This window comes from Onychostoma macrolepis, chromosome 03, assembly GCF_012432095.1.
Source record: "Onychostoma macrolepis isolate SWU-2019 chromosome 03, ASM1243209v1, whole genome shotgun sequence".
Lineage (NCBI taxonomy): Eukaryota > Metazoa > Chordata > Actinopteri > Cypriniformes > Cyprinidae > Onychostoma > Onychostoma macrolepis.
In genome coordinates this window covers 19,925,293-19,941,996 of record NC_081157.1, presented here as the reverse complement: position 1 = coordinate 19,941,996, position 16,704 = coordinate 19,925,293, and the positions used below count along the sequence as shown (strand labels likewise).

General features: G+C 34.7%; 1 protein-coding gene across 1 annotated transcript; it reads left to right on the top strand.

Annotated features, from left to right (window-relative positions):
- The first annotated feature begins 180 nt into the window (after positions 1 to 180).
- On the top strand, positions 181 to 16,704 carry tbl3 (transducin beta like 3). The gene is made up of 22 exons (XM_058766564.1): positions 181 to 357; positions 500 to 551; positions 639 to 734; positions 1,740 to 1,787; positions 1,865 to 2,006; positions 3,928 to 4,012; positions 4,129 to 4,299; positions 4,376 to 4,451; positions 4,590 to 4,686; positions 5,616 to 5,827; positions 5,929 to 6,070; positions 7,742 to 7,800; positions 7,927 to 8,033; positions 8,881 to 9,016; positions 9,899 to 10,129; positions 10,366 to 10,436; positions 10,626 to 10,782; positions 12,184 to 12,242; positions 13,010 to 13,113; positions 15,313 to 15,384; positions 16,288 to 16,446; positions 16,591 to 16,704. Exons 1-22 carry the CDS (start codon positions 326 to 328, stop codon positions 16,686 to 16,688), a joined length of 2,406 nt encoding a protein of 801 aa, XP_058622547.1. The 5' UTR covers positions 181 to 325; the 3' UTR covers positions 16,689 to 16,704.

Here is a 16,704-nt window from a genome sequence, read left to right as displayed (position 1 = left end):
AAATAATTATTTTGCGCTCGTGAACATATACTTACAAAAATGATTTTGTTAACAGCACTTTCTCCTTTACTATATAATTATAGTGTAATGATATTATTATATTTGATAATTTATTATTAATCTAAAATTATATTTATGTTTGGCATTCGTTTGTTTGCCACTAGAGGTCACTGGAGCTTGAGTTTTAGTCTTGTCGTCATATTTGTGCGACACTTGCGTGAACACATGCCCCATGCGTGTGAAATAAAGGGGTATATGAAGTAATGCACATGCTTTTAATAATAACTGTATTGTTCACGAGACGTTGAAAACATCGTGGGTTGTCATGGCTGGGAACACGCTGCCGTTTAAATCAAAGTAAGTGTAGTTTCCTTCTATTCTGACTCTTCTCGGTGAGAAAGATTCTTTACAATGTGCTGAATTTATAGTGACTGGTTGAGATTACTGTTTGCTACCTTATTTGACAACAGCTTAATGCTCATCTCGTTTGTTTGTTTAGTTATGCAGTCTCCAGCAGAATAGAACCGTTCTATAAAGGAGGTAAAGTGCAGGTAAGTTCATAATTTAGTACTTGAAAAATCACATTATCAGGTCCGTGAATTACAGCTGTTGTTTTACTCTTTTGTGTCTCCATCCAGATAAGTCATGATGAGCAGTACATATTTTGCACATGTGGTCCAAGAGTCAACATTTTACAGATCAATACAGGAAAAATTGTCCATAGCATTGAGCAGGTCAGTGTCTTTCCGTTTTGTTTTATATGTGTTTCTCTTCAACTATGGGCAGAAATAACTCCTTTAAAACCCCTTTGCGTTTGTCTAAAAACAGTAAACACACCCATCACAGGAGAACTTGGCCTTTTTAAAAATTAATTAATTTGGAACATAAATATTGAAATTATTTATGAATGTTTAGATTTTCCTCCAGTTTTTATTCCATAAAACATCATCTTTTTGGACTAGTGGAAAGAAAACATCCATAATACAAATTTAGGTGTTTATTTTATTACACTTTAACTTTTTGCAACAGCAGATTTAAAGGCCATTAATGAAAAAATAAATAAATAAAAGGCCATTTAAGTGTACTTTCATGACTATATGTTACTTATAGTTAATAGAGTGTCTAAAGTGGACTTAACGTGTAATAATAAGTGTATTTTTACACATGGTGGATTTTTTTTTAATGGCTTACAAAAAAGATCAAATCCCAAAATCACCTCCATAAAGACTCTAATATGTCAACAAAATGAAACAACAACTTTGAACTTCGCTTTATCAGACATTCAGATTTCTATTCTGGAAATGTATGCAAATAAGTGAATTAAGTAGAAATGGCCTTGCTTGTATATTAAAATATATAATTTCAGGAAACTTGTAGTACAAAACAGTTATCAATGTATTGCGATTAATCAATTGCGGAAGATATGGTGAATTATGTCAGTTAAACATTTTACCATATTCACCTGTAGTTTCCTGCTTTAAATGTAAGAATGTAATGTTTTTATAATGTATTTTGTCTGGGTCTGAGATAAGGGTAAAATACATAAATATGGCCTTCTTTAATAATAGCAGAGTGATTAAGTGATGGTATTAAGCTTTATTTGTGAACTTTATGTAACGAAAAGAACCATTTAGTTAAAAAATAAATCAACCTCGGGGATGCAAAAGTGCCCAAAATTGAAGAAATATGAAATATGCATATGGTTGCCTGTATTTCTCACTTTTGCTTTCTCTGAGCAGGATGATCAAGAGGACATCACCTCATTCTCTCTCAGTCCTGACGATGAGGTGAGATGAGCTTCATTTGCCTGTCTGCTGTTTCAGCACTAATCTAGACTGAGGCTGTTTCTGCTGTTTCTCTGCAGGTGCTGGTGACCGCCAGCAGGGCTCTGCTCCTGAAGCAGTGGGACTGGAAGCAGGAGAAGTGCACTCGCTCCTGGAGGGCCATCCACAATGTGCCTGTGGCCAGCATGACCTTTGACTGCACCACCACCCTGCTGGCTACAGGTCAGACACAAACCAGATCTTTGATGCAATGAGTAACACTAATGGCTCGTTTCCACCGAGTGGTACGGGTCGGTACAGTACATTACGGTACGATTCAGGACCGAACACCCTGATCCAGCTTGCGTTTCCACCGCCAACAGTACCCTTACTCGATGATAGGCGTGGTGTATACCGGAAAGTTTTAATGAACAATAATAGTCATTTTAAAAGTGTAAGTACAAAGTATAAAGCCCTGTTCACACCAACAACGATAAATATAAACTATATAACTATATTAGCGTCCACACCAGCGAATGATATCATCTGTTTATTCTAAGCACACGCTCGTCTGCTGCTTTAATTCTCGAGCTCGTTACAGCAGGATGGATTCTGATTGGCTGTCAATGTTTGTATCGTTTATCAGCTGGAAAAAAATCATTTTGGAAGTGATTCCAACGATATTGTTTCTCTGTGCCTTTATCGTTATAACTGTGGTGTGGACTCTTTATCGTTATCTTTATAGTTATCGTCCTTGGTGTGAACGGGCCTTAAGAGGAAATAAAGACAAAAGCAAACAATTCAGTCAAACTTATGCTACAAAGTCAGCGCTGTACTACGGTAAAGTTCAAAATAAATATATAAAGTTAAACATAAATTTGTGAAATTATAAAATACACTGTTATATTTTTTTGTTTGCGCACTCTGATGTAAATAAGCCCAACGCTCACGGACAGCAGAGCGGAACGAGTGAAGAAGCTTTATCCCCTTGTATCATGCACAAGTAACGAAACGATATGACGAGGAACAAATAATAGATTCATTAGACCACAAATGCCTGTTAAATATACCTTAAAACTACATTTCATGACACAATAACAGTATATTTAGAAAATTACGCCGGTTTTCGGGCAATGTCGTTTCACCAAGAACAGACAAGAAGGCATATTGAGAAACGGCTTGTCTGTGTGAAAATATAAAATTGTAAAATACACTGTTATAGTTTACTGCTAAACATTTAAATATGCTTTGATGTATTTTGTAATTACACATTTGTAATGATAAAGTTGCAATTTAGTACACTTAAAATGTATGTAATATTGAATAACACGCCATAGTTAAAATTATCATCAAATCCTTTACATGTGCTTTAGTGTGTTATTCAACACATCAAAATAAGTGTACTTTTTCAAAGGATGGCAAAAGATTATTAAAACAAAATCATTTAAAATGTACTTTAAAGTAAAACTTTTAGTTTGGCATTATTACAAAGTGCACTTGAAAGTGTGTCAAGAAACATAGGGCCAGATTTACTAACAGCTGGTGGCAGCGCAAACTGCCGTTGGCGTTAAAATAGTACTGTCAGGATTTGCTAACTCGCGCAGTGAAGAGTTAGCGCTTGGTACATTGCGTTGGTCGATATGTAAATGAGATGTTGCATCTGTGTTCTTTAATTTGTGCGTTGTCAGTAAATCACCCGCAGAAATTTCCACGCCCATTGGCGCTGTTTTAGAATTGCCCTCTCGCTAATTAGCCCCGTTTAGTAAACCTGGCCGATAGTCATGAACGTGCTTCTTTAAGTGCACTTAAATCGCATTTATATTATCTGCAAGTGCTCTTAAAAAAAAAAATACTATTAAGATTTGAAATATTATCTTACGATTTTGAAAGTGATCCTGAAGTACACTACAAGTGCACTTTTTTTTTTTTTTTAAGATTTTTTGCCTTTATTGTGACAGGACAGATCAGAATTGACAGGAAGTGAATTGGGAGAGAGAGGGGATCGGGAAAGGTCCTTGAGTCGGGATTTGAACACGGGACGCCTGTTGCGCAATGGCGCTGTATGTCGGCACGCTGCCCACAAGGCTATCGGCGCCGACTACAAGTGCACTTTTGATACATATGAAGCACACTTTTCCATGATGATTTGTTGTTGTGTTCATAGGTGGTTGTGATGGCACCATCAAGCTGTGGGATGTTGTGAAGCAGTACTGCACACACAATCTGAAAGGATCATGTGGCGTTGTACAGTAAGTACTGAAAAAACTTCCAAAATTGAATCTGCTTCGAGATCGTCTCTCAGTTTGTAAAGCTGGCCCAGCTGGTTGATATGCCATCTATAAGAGCTGTAACGTCTCTCTTCCAGTTTGGTTGAGTTTCATCCAGACATCAGCAGACTGCAGCTCTTCTCTTCCTCTGTGGATTGTGGGATCCGGATCTGGGACCTGCAGACCAGCAAGTGTATCTGTGTCTTGGAGAGCCACTACAGTGCCGTCACATCGCTGGCCTTCTCTCCTGATGGCCAAACTCTAATTAGGTAAAGTGGCAGGAAAAAAGGAATTTTTCCTTGTAAGAGTCCAATTTTAACAGAGACGTGCTGTCTTCATTTTCAGTTCTGGCCGAGACAAAATCTGTTCTGTTTGGGACCTGAAGAAGAAGGCTGTTAAGAAGACTGTCCCTGTCTATGAGGTCAGACTGTGACTGTGACCCATGAACTGTGCATTTATCTTTATAGCACCACAATTAATATCTGTGTTTCATACCTTAAAAACAAGCAGAATACTCATTGTTATTTCACATGGATTTCTCTTATTTGACGATGTTCAGACAGTGGAAGGTGTTGTTCTTCTGCCTGGGAAGAGCGATTACTCTCAGATGGGTGTGAAGGGTGAAGGTTTACACTTTGTCACGGCTGGCAGTAAAGGTAAATGCTGCAGTTCAAATCAGAATCCAGTTTAATATAAAATGCTATAATGTAAACTCATAAAATCAGGACCAATTAGGGGCGCATTGTTGGGGCAGTAACAGTGTTATTTTAGCATTATTCATGTACTATTATTATTAATATATATTAATATTTATTATGTGCTTTTGTAATTTAATTTTTTAAATATAATTCTATTTAATTTGTTTCTAATGTATATTTATTTCAGGGTTTTTTTTATACTTTTTTTTTTTTTTTGTACAAAACACACAGCCAAAAAAAAAAGTACAAAATATTAATACCATATTGGTTTTTGACCAATACTATTTTTTATTTGTATTGGATAGTTAATTTTTTATGCACATTTCCCATATTTTTAAATTTAGACCTTTACCATCATCTAATGCTCTCTTAAACCTTATCTTTAAAAACACTAGTAATTTGATAAAACTGTTAAATGTAATAAATCTCAAAATGATCTATTTTCATACTGTGCATAACACTGTGATGCCTAAATTCACATGTAGCATTTAAAATGATTGATTTTAGTATTAATTGCTGCATGTAGTTTAAAAGCTTTTTTGGGTATTGTTTAGAAAACAAAATAAAAAAAAATGTAATTACTGATTCAGCCAATGGTTTTGAGGTTAATAACACGTAACACTGAGACATGATTTATATCTTATTTGAAAAAAAAAAAGTTGTTGTATTTTGTCAAAATAAATAATACAAAAATGCATAAAAACCCTTTCAAATTATGAATTAAAAACATTTATTTATAAAAATTATTTAAATATGTGCATTTTGGTTATTTGTAGGATTTTTTTTTTTTAGTCATTCATAAAAACAAAAAATAAATGATTGCACTGCATATGTTGAATACCCTCTGTCTAACCCCGAGTATTTTGATGTTCTGCTGTTTTCTGCAGGTGTTCTTCGAGTGTGGGACTCCAGCTCAGCGCGCTGTGTTTTCACTCAGACGCTGCCTGATGCTCCAGCTCTCAACACAGAGGAGGGCGATTTAGACCCACGCAGTCTGATGCACCTTCTGCCCATGCCACAGTCCAACAGACTGGTCACCGTCACCGCAGAGCACAATATCCTCATCTATCAGATGCCCGCTCTCGCTGTTCAGCAGCAGGTGAGCCTTACAATCCACCTTCTACCCACTGTAGATATATCCTGAACTTAATTCAAATCAGAATCTGGAACTATTGGGCTTGTTTTTCTCTTCTTATTAAGTTTGTCGGCTATAATGATGATATCCTGGATGTGAAGTTCCTGGGGAAGGATGACACACATATAGTTGTGGCCACTAACAGCTCTCAGCTGAAGGTGTTTGAGTTGGCCACTAACAGCTGTCAGATTCTGTATGGACACACAGGTGAGTGAGCCACTAGAGGGCGGCAGCGCTGTGGCTATGTTACGCTTACTAAACACCACAGTTTTAATTCAGTTTTAAAACAGTTTTTTTTTTTTTGCACAGGAACCTATATAAGTGATTAATTTTGGCTGTAATGAAAACGCATTTCTATGCAGAAAACACATTATCAGTAGATCAGTAGAAAACATGTGTGACTCAAGCTAACCAAAACTAAAACAGAACCAGGGTTATTATAATGAACTAAAACTAAAACCATGAACAATTTTTACTTAAAATAAAATAAACATTAATTTATTTTATTTCACTAGATGCCAAGGCAACACTTCTCATGTTCTTTTAGTTTAACTTGATGTACTAAAATAACTCCAATTAAAGCTGAAATAAAAACGAATAATTACTGTATAGAAATTTTAAAACGAAATTGACAAATAAACAACAAAATTGCTAAAACTTTATAATTAAAGATAGAAGATGCAAAATAAATAACTAAACTAATTTAAAGTTTTAATAAAAAGTAGTATCTAAAATAACACTTGATTAAAACAAAAAAGATGAATATTATAGAGTTTCATGTGGGCAGTTTGAAGTGTGTCAGGTGTGTGTGTGCTGTTAATGCACTAGTTTATGGTGTTTCCCAAATTGTATGTTATCATTACCTTCATATCTGTAAATGAAATTCATGCGAAGCTTTCACTGAGTGACAGTGAAAATATTAGATCAGGGGTGTCAAACTCAGTTCCTGGAGGGCCGCAGCCCTGCAGAGTTTAGTTCCAACCCTAATTAAACGCACCTGTTCCAGCGAATCAAGGGTTGGGACTTAACAGGAACTGTGTTTGACACCCCTGGATTAAACTAAAATATTCATTTGTTCTTCAATAAGATTTAAAAAGGAGTAGTGTTGTTGTTGTTAACTAAAACAATTAAATTTAATTTTCTGCAATTGAAACAAAGCTGAAATTAAAAATAAATTTAATTACTATAACACTAAAACAGAAATACAATTGGTAACACTTTATTTCGATAGTCCACTTTAGACATTCTACTAACAGTAAGTAACTTTGCAACTACATGTCAACTAGCAGAGTATTAGTAGACTGTCTGTTTAATATCTCTAACACTTTATTTGGATGGGTCCACAACATACAACATACTGACTATGAGACACTTTGCAAGTATATGTCAACTTATTCTACTCACACTAAACATACCCTACTGAGAGTTAGTAGACATGTAGTTACAAAGTTACTTATAGTTAGTAGAATGTCTAAAGTGGACTATCGAAATAAAGTGTAACCATACAATTAATTAAATGCATATTTAGAAAAATGGCACAAGAAAATTACTAAAACTAATTAAAATATGAATATAATAACAATTGTATTAAAAATGCAGCAAAGGTATTTTTTTTAAATAGGTTTTGGTTTGCACGTTGTTTTTATTTAATTAATGAAAGAACCATTGTCAAAACCATTGTTATTTGCAGCCCTATATTCCAGGCATGTAAAACACATTTGTTTTCTCACTTAGGTCCTGTAGAAATGACTGTCTAAAACTTTAAAAAGGGAATGTCAGACTGGATTCCACTTCAGTCGTCAGTCTACATTGTTGACATTGTCAGCACTCAATTGTCATTAAATCATCTGACAATCTTCTCTGATAATCTGTCTGCAGATACCATCTTATCTATTGACGTCTTCCGCAAAGGTTCCATGTTTGCAAGCTGTGCAAAGGTGATTCTTTCACTTTTTCATGAAAAGCTGCACCAGAGGCCTAGCACGCCATTCAAAACATCAGATTCTGAATTTACAGCTTCACCCACATTTGGAAAGATGAAGTTTATGTAATCTTTTGCACAGGACAAGTCTTTGCGGCTGTGGAAAATGCATCTGAAGAGTGGCCAAGTGCACTGTGTGGCTCAGAGCAGCGGACATTCCAATGCCGTGGGCTCTATCGCCTGCTCCAGGTCTGATCTCCTTTACAAATACCAGTTAGATAAGCAATACAAGTTAAGACACGAGCAAAAACACCTGCAGTGTGTGATCATACTGTAGCTCTGTCCTCAAACTCTTTGAAAAGTCCTTGAATGATTGACACACTTTTTAATAAGTTGATAACACAGTCACATTTAGATCAATAATTGCGACATTCCTGATCATAATAACCTATTCTAATATAGTTCACAAACTTTTTGGGGTGCCAAGTTAGGTAGCACTTTCTGGCAATTTTACAACAACTTTGATTTTTATAACAGTTTACTGGTTTAAGTTTTCTAACACATTTGTCGCCTTTTATGTGAACTTAAAAACTGTTCAAATAAGTACAACATTTCCTTATTCCTGTATCAGTATTATTTTAGTATTGAGATCCTATTATAGTTTTTATTATTTTAAATTATTATTATTATTATTATTTTTTTAATTGTATTTTTTTTTATGTCTATACAGTTTTTATTATTATTTTTATTTCAGTATTAGTTTTTTTTAGAACAAAGTTCAACTAAAAAAGAGAAATGTTGCATTGGCACTTTATTGGCTGAAATAATTTCATAACATTTTATTCAGTTTGACTTTAAATTTGAAACAGTGATCTGTATTAGATGTTTTTGAACTGATTCATTTACATAAAGGTTTACATATTGAATATCACAAATATAAAAAACAAAAACGAATAATTCCACCAATAAAAATGGGAAACATAGTGATTAACAGTAGCATGTAACATATTATTTTGTGTACTTTTTGCTGTTTTTTTTTAATGGTTTTAGTTAAACCTTTTAACTAATAACATAATTACCCTGTTGCTATACGCAGGTTAAAGAAAGCCTTCCTGGTGTCGGGCAGTCAGGACTGTACTATTAAGGTGTGGGATCTGCCTGACCCTCTTCCTGATGTGGGATGTGAACCGGTCTTGTTGACGGCACGACTGACAGAGAAAGCTCACGACAAGGTGGGTCGTTACTAAGGGCCGGTTTTACTAATCAGTAATGCCAGTAATTTGATGAGTGCAAACGTTAGTAAAACATGTCGCGTGATTCATTTGAATACTATCCTCCCATAACTTTTGCATCTGAAAGGGAAACTCCTAGAAATGCATATTCAATAAGGTCAGGTGCAAAAATAACTGTCCACGCCTTTTCAACACTAATTTGTCATTGCTACGCAAGAGCTACACATAATTTTTTTTAACTGTATACTACCATTCAAAAGTTTGGAGTTGGTGAGATTTGTTCAATGCTTTTGAAAAAAAATGTCTTATGCTCAGCAAGGCTGCAAAAGTTCGATCAAAAATACAGTGAAACAGTAATATTGTGAAAAATTATTGAAATTTTAAATAACCGCTTTCTATTTTAATATATTTTAAATTGTAATGTATTCCTGTGACGCAAAGTTGAATTTTCATAATTTCTCCAGTCTCCAGTGTCACATGATCCTTCAGAAATCACTCTAATATACTGATTTCACCAAAAAAAAAAAAACAATGCATTTATTTGAAATAGAATTCTTGATAAACATTAGAAATGTCTTTACTGTGACTTGTGATCAATTGAATGCGTCCTTGCTTCATTTCTTTAAATAAAAAAAAAAAAAATTAAATAAAGCCTCACTAAAATGAATCATACTTCTCAATGTTTAGGCGTATGCGTTTGATTTACTTCAGTTCGTATCCAGTACAATATCACAAGCAACAGCATTCTAGTATTTTATAGTGGGAAAAAAATGAAGTTACGTTATTAGTGTCGCTACTTTTAATCCATTACTCTCCAGTTTTCCTTAAATGTCATTTTATTTTTCATCATCCCCTCTTCTGTTGTCCCGTCTCTTCTTGTAGGATGTGAACAGCGTGACCATCTCTCCCAATGACAAGCTGCTGGCCTCTGGCTCTCAGGATCGCACGGCTAAACTCTGGTCGCTGGCTGACATGAGTCTGTTAGGTGTCTTCAGAGGTCATAGTCGAGGTATTTGGTGTGTTCAGTTCTCTCCTGTGGACCAGGTCCTGGCCACGGCCTCAGCTGACGGCTCCATCAAAATCTGGAGCATTCAAGACTTCAGCTGCCTCAAGGTGAGTTACACCTACATGTTTAAAGAGCTTTTTAGATAACGTTGGTATGTGAATTCTTGAGAGGATTTGGTCACACTTTTTTTTTTTTAAGGTCCAGTTCTCGCTATTAACAAACCATTAACTATGAATCATGGGGTAATTTTCATTTTCGGGTGAACTATTGTTTTAACATTGACATTCTGTTCAAAACGTTATTGATATTAAATTCAAATTATTTCTGTATTTTATCTCTGCAGACGTTTGAGGGACATGATGCCTCTGTGCTAAAGGTCATATTTGTCAGTCGAGGAACTCAACTAGTGTCTAGGTTGGTTATCTATTTCCTTACATTTTCTGTAAATGGTTCAATCGGTTCATATGGACTATGTTCAGCGACGTAAACTTTCATTTTAATAAGAAATGTTGGCAGTCTTTCACTGCAGTTGAGCTTGTGGTTCATAGACCAGACACTGCAGCTTTGCCCTAGTGACCTGACTTTGTTTCTGTCGTTCTTCAGTGGTTCTGATGGACTTGTGAAGCTGTGGACCATAAAAACAAACGAGTGTATGAAAACATTCGATGCTCACCAGGACAAAGTGTGGGCTCTGCATGGCAGCAGCAAAGATGACCTGATGGTGACGGGATCAGCCGACTCCACCATCACACTGTGGAAGGTCAGTCCTGATGTATCCTGTGCAGTCAGTTTCAGCTCAGAAGTGTGCATCACCTGAGCAGTGTGCTGAAGCACAGTTAAACACAGGAATGTGAAATGGAACAAAGCAAACTGTGTTTTGTGCTGCATGTTTGCACGCGTGAACATGCAATCAGTGTTTCCCTTACCAAGAGAAAAGGGCCATTGTTGTACGCTGTGGCACTGTTCATTATAATGAATACATTACATTTCCTTATTTCTGGATTCTTATGTACTGCTGTTCAAAGCAACACTAGTATGATGATGAAGCCGATAAAACATTTTTTTAGTAAATTAATACTTCTGTTCAGGAAGGATGCACTAAATTGATCATAAGTAAAAGTAAAGACATTTATAATGTTACAAGAGATTTCTGTTTCAAATGTGTTTTTTATTTTTTAAATGTTTGCATTAAAATAAAAGTAAGAAATGTTTCTTGAGCAGCATATCAGAATGATTTCTGAAGGATCATGTGACACTGAAGACTGGAGCAATGATGCTGAAAATTCAGCTTTGCATCACAGGAATAAATTACATTTTAAAATATTTTCAGATAGAAAGCAGAACTTTTACTCGATTAACAGTAGTGTGTCTCGGTGAAGCAAAAGATTTCTACAATATTTCCATGCAGGAGAATTTGATTCATCCATTGTTTTTCGATTAGACATGTAATGTAATTGATATCATTAGCCACTTCAGCAGAAAAAGCAATTTCAGAGAAAGATCATGTTTGGCTTTTTTTCTTTGTGCTGTGCAAATTGTGTGCAATAAAGCCAACAACACACACACAAATGTAGGTCATGTTTATGATTTATTTATTCAGATGTTGTCAGATCAACTCGCATAAAGTACATATTTTTGTGGCCAAGTAGGTCAGCATGTTAATAACAGATGTTTTACTGCCAGTGCATTACAGTATGAGACTGCTGCAGTGATATATCCATGCTGAATACATTCTTTAGGCGTTGATTCTAGTCCTAATGATATTGGCAGATGTGAATTAGAAAAATTGTCTAAGGGCTAGTGCTTACAACACCAGTCTGTGTAACATTTGTAAGTCGATTAGGATGAAAGCGTCTGCTAAATGACTAAATGTAGCATAACAATGAATGGATTTTCACAACTGGAGTATCATTGTATACACGAATCTTAGATAACACACATTACATGACCAAAAGTATACACACACCTCTTTTTAATTAACAAATTATTTCTGCTACACCCATTACTGTGTGAAACTGGGTACTGATCTACAGTGTCACACTCCCAAGATGGAATAAGTAGCTCTCTTTGGTGCACAAATAATAACTTTCATTCTTGCAAAAGCATTGCAAAGTGCATTAATTTTTGTTTCTATTTCTCATTGACTTTCTCTTCTGGTTAGGACGTGACTGAAGAGGAGCTAGCAGAGGAGCAGGCAAAACAAGAAGACCAAGTCCTTAAGTAAGTCACTGCCCGCATTGCAATATGTAATAGGCATGTGATTGAAGACTGACAAGGAAATGTCAAAACATTTTAACAAGCTAAGCAAAACTCCTACACCTTTTTTTGTCTTTTAAAACGGTCATCTCTTGACAACTGAATCCTGATGTTGAAACCGCATTGTTTCTTGAACCCTTAAAGCAATTTAGTTTTACCTGATCTGATTCCATCTATGCTAGTCTTAAAACATCATAGCTTATACATAAACATGATGACTGATATGAATTCTTCATATTAATTATTAGTGCCATTTTCTAGTGTTAAAGGCATAGTTGACTCGCCCAAAAATGACTCGCTGTCATGTAGTTCCAAAGCCATAGGACTTTTATTCGTCTTCAAAACACAAACCTGAGACATTTCTGTCAATAAAACGTCCACCAAATCTTCATAAAGTTATACTCGGTGATGTTTACTGGTCAAACCTCAAACATGCCAAATCCACTATTTTGTCACTATTTGTCACGAGGTGGTGCAGTCCTAATGAATGGACCTATTCAAAGTGTTCATAAAGACAGCATAAAAGAAATCCATTTGTATTAAGCAGTTCTCATGTTTTATCACAAAATATTTGTGTTTTGAAAACTGAAAGTCTTATGTTTTTCAATGATGTGATGTTGAGTAAACGATGACTGAATTTTGATTTTTGGGTGAACCATCCTTTTTTATATAAACCTTTTTGAATTTATCCATTTATCTGAGTGTTTATGAATTTTGTTGCGTCTTCATAGGCAGCAGGAACTGTCAAATTTACTTCATGAGAAGAAGTATCTGAAGGCTCTGGGAATCGCTATCTCTCTGGATCAGCCGCACACTGCATTACGAGTTATCCGAGGTACTTTTTCTTTCATTTCTCTGCATAAATGAGTCAACGTGCTTGCTTTACTTTCCAACCGCATTTATTTTAAATGGGCACTTTGATTGTTAGATATAAAATCAGGTAGTACCACATTTTTATATTCCATGATGTTTTTCCACTTGAAATCTGAGACCGTCCTCCTCTTATGTTTAATTGTCCTGTTTTTTGTTTTTTTTGACAGGATTATTTTTAGAATAAAGTGAATGAGCTTTATTTCTCAAATGTCGTTGCGCAAACTCTGGCTAATTTCCGATGGTGGCTTATGATTGTGTAAGATGATGTTTGGTGAATAAGTTCTCATTGTCTTGTATTTGAATGAGATTTTTTTTTAACCAGTCATTTGTAAACACAATATGACAGGTGTATTCAACGGCACTCCTTCAGAAATTCCAGCTCTGCTCTTTTAGCTGAACTGGTCAAATCTCAAAAATGCCAAATCCATATTTTGTCACTATTTGTCATGAGGTGATGCAATCCTAATGAATGGACCTATTCAAAGTATTTTAAATCCTGTTTTTGCTCTGAATACGTTCGTATATCATATATTATCAAACTATAATCTTTTTTTATTTTAAATATACTGTGTACATACACACACATGCACACAAAATTGTGGTCAAAAGTTTATATAAACCTTGCAGAATCTGCTAAAGTTAAGTATTTTACCAAAATAAGAGATCGTAATGCACAATGCATGTTTTATTTAATTTTTTTTTTTATTATTAAGTACTGTTCTCAATAAGATATTTTAAGACTCAAACGTATGTAAACTTTTGAACCGGTTCATTTTTATAAATTCTGTTATTTTGTCTTGTGGACTGTACACTCTCAGAAATAAAGGTACAAAAGCTGTCACTGGGGTGGTACCTTTTCAAAAGGTATACTTTTGTACCTATTAGTACTTAAAGTGTACATATTTGAACCTAATATGTACCTTTAATGTACCAAAATGGACCCTTTAGGTACAAACGTACCTTTTGAAAAGGTACCACCCCAGTGACAGCTTTTGTATCTTTATTTCTGAGAGTGTATGTAAATATGTTTTGTAAAATATATCTTATTCAGGACAGTACTACATAAAAAAAATAACATGCATTTTGTATGACTCATCTTGTTTTGATAAAATAATTAACATTTTACAGATTCTGCAAGGGGTATGTAAACTTTTGACCACAACTTATACAAAATAAACGTTATATAAATAATATATTAAGAATGTTAAGAAATTTATACATTGATCATTGTATAATTTAGGGTACATTTCATGTCCATAGATGATAATTATATATTTGTAAATTATTTTATTCAGAGATATTATATTTTATACATTGAGAGAATACATTTTGTGAACCCTGTTTTTCAGTTTGCTTGAAATTACCTTTGTCCCTTAAATTACAGTTCTTGCAGTGTCTGCTTTTTCAATTGATAAGTCTTGAGTTCAGAAACTGAACAATGTTAAAGTCAAAATTATCTATATTGTTTCTACACCCTTAATACCTTTCAAATAAGAAAATATTTAAATTTACTCATGTTTACCAAAATTCTATTTAATATGTTACTAACAAAACCCTTGAAAACTAAAAAATGGTTTATCATAAAACTATGTGACCAGCATCGTGTGATGTGATTTTCTTTAGCGGAAGATATTTTGAACAAATAATGTCTTCATTATTTTTTTCTGTTTCATCTCCAATGATCTACTGTCAAGGAGTATATTAATTACCCATCAACTATGTTGGGTAAATTGTCATGGTTTGCAAAATTTGTATGAATTTAATTAAAATAAATGTAAATAAATAAATTAGAGGTTAACCTTATCAAGAAAATAACATTTGGCTGGCTAGACAAAGTCTGCCATTGAAATTGTCAAGTCAAAATGGTGAAATTATCAATTATGTTACCTCTCAAGTCATACAGTTTGTCCATAACATAGTTCACAAACTCACCAACAGGGAAAAAAACATTAATATCAACATGTAATATCAAAATGGCATTTAATGGTCAAGCTTGGCGACTGCCACCCTAAATTATATATGTGTGTGTGTGAGTGAGTGTGTTTAATTATTCTAATAAATGTATTTTTATAATTTATATATTAATTATGGCTGTCAATTGAAAACATGAATTTTATTTTTAAAAAACGAATTAATTATGATGTTCTTTCATCCTCAACAGAAATTCGCCAGCAGGAGGATGGGATACAGGAGCTAGAAAAGATCCTCCTGAAACTCCGTCAAGATCAGAAAGGTAGGCCTATGCGTCATATGTTGGTATACTGCGTTAGGTAGGGGTGGGAGATAAGACCGAAATCTTATATCACAATATGTCAATATCACAAAAAACTAATAGTCTACATTAAAAAAAAAAAACTCAAGCTAACTGAAGACAAGTAAACAGTCAGCAATTAAATAAAAATAATGAACTAATTTCAAGCAATTGGACAAAAAAAATAAAATAATACAGTAGAACAAATAAATAAGAAATGCTCCATACATTGCATAAAGTAATTAAATGAATCAAAACATAATCATATTCTTCACTATGTAAATTAAATATTTATTTTTATTAAAGTTACAAACGTGATTTAGTCAAAGAGCAGTGAGAGATTTATTCTCTTTTGTTGTTTGATTAACATGAATGGCAGACAGCAGGAATATTAGACTGCTGTCACTTTAAGAGCTGCCCAGATCCAATATACTGTTAGACATGTTTTGTTTCTCAGCTGTTTGCTTTCACTTAAGACCTAAATTACTGTGTTTACGAGGATACTTGCAAAGATGGGCATTTTGACACATACTAGTGTGTGTGTATTTAACTGATCAATGCCTATAAATCAGCAAAAATAACTCCGTCTCTCAGACTGCGTGTGTATATACAGAAATGAGTTCTATTTCACTGCTGATTGCATTTCAACAGCTTAAAATCACTTGTTTTTAAACTGCAATGTTAAAAAACACGTGCAAACGTTAAGTTTTCGTGACCGCGTAGCACAGCAATGTCTCGTGAGCGTGTAACCGCGATAAAGACGATAGTACAAAATCTCTACCGGTTGAGAAATCTGGTTAATCATGCCTTCCGGTATATCACCCACCCCTAGCGTTAGGTCACCAGGTTGACTGATTGTGTGACTGTGATGTGTTTCGTGTTCAGAGTCGGTGTTGCGATACTCCGTGGTGTGGAACACTAATTCACGCAGCTGTCTGGACGCCCAGGCCGTCCTGCAGGTGCTGCTCACACACCTGAGCCCAGAGGAAATCCTGCAGTATCAGGGCACTCGTACTCATCTCGAGGGCCTCATACCGTACACAGGTGGGTTACTGTTTTCATTCCAAATCAGTTCACCAATGATAAACGTAATAAATTGAAGGTGAACATCTGCATAAATAAACATTTGGTGTTCCTGGGATATGCATTGAAAATAGCAATATAAATATGATTGTTTCTCATTTGCAGAGAGACATATGCAGCGGATTGGTCGTCTCCTGCAGGCCTCAATGTTTCTGGATTACATGTGGCAGAAAATGCGTATTACAGGTGGTAAAGACAGGTAAAAAAAAAAAAAACAAG

What these genes read in the sequence shown, in the direction of transcription:
- tbl3 (XM_058766564.1), top strand. Translation starts at nt 326, where the DNA reads ATGGCTGGGAACACGCTGCCGTTTAAATCAAA. An exon ending in CCACCATCACACTGTGGAAG is followed by an intron (nt 10,783 to 12,183) that starts GTCAGTCCTGAT and finishes TCTTCTGGTTAG; the next exon opens with GACGTGACTGAAGAGGAGCT. An exon ending in TGCATTACGAGTTATCCGAG is followed by an intron (nt 13,114 to 15,312) that starts GTACTTTTTCTT and finishes CATCCTCAACAG; the next exon opens with AAATTCGCCAGCAGGAGGAT.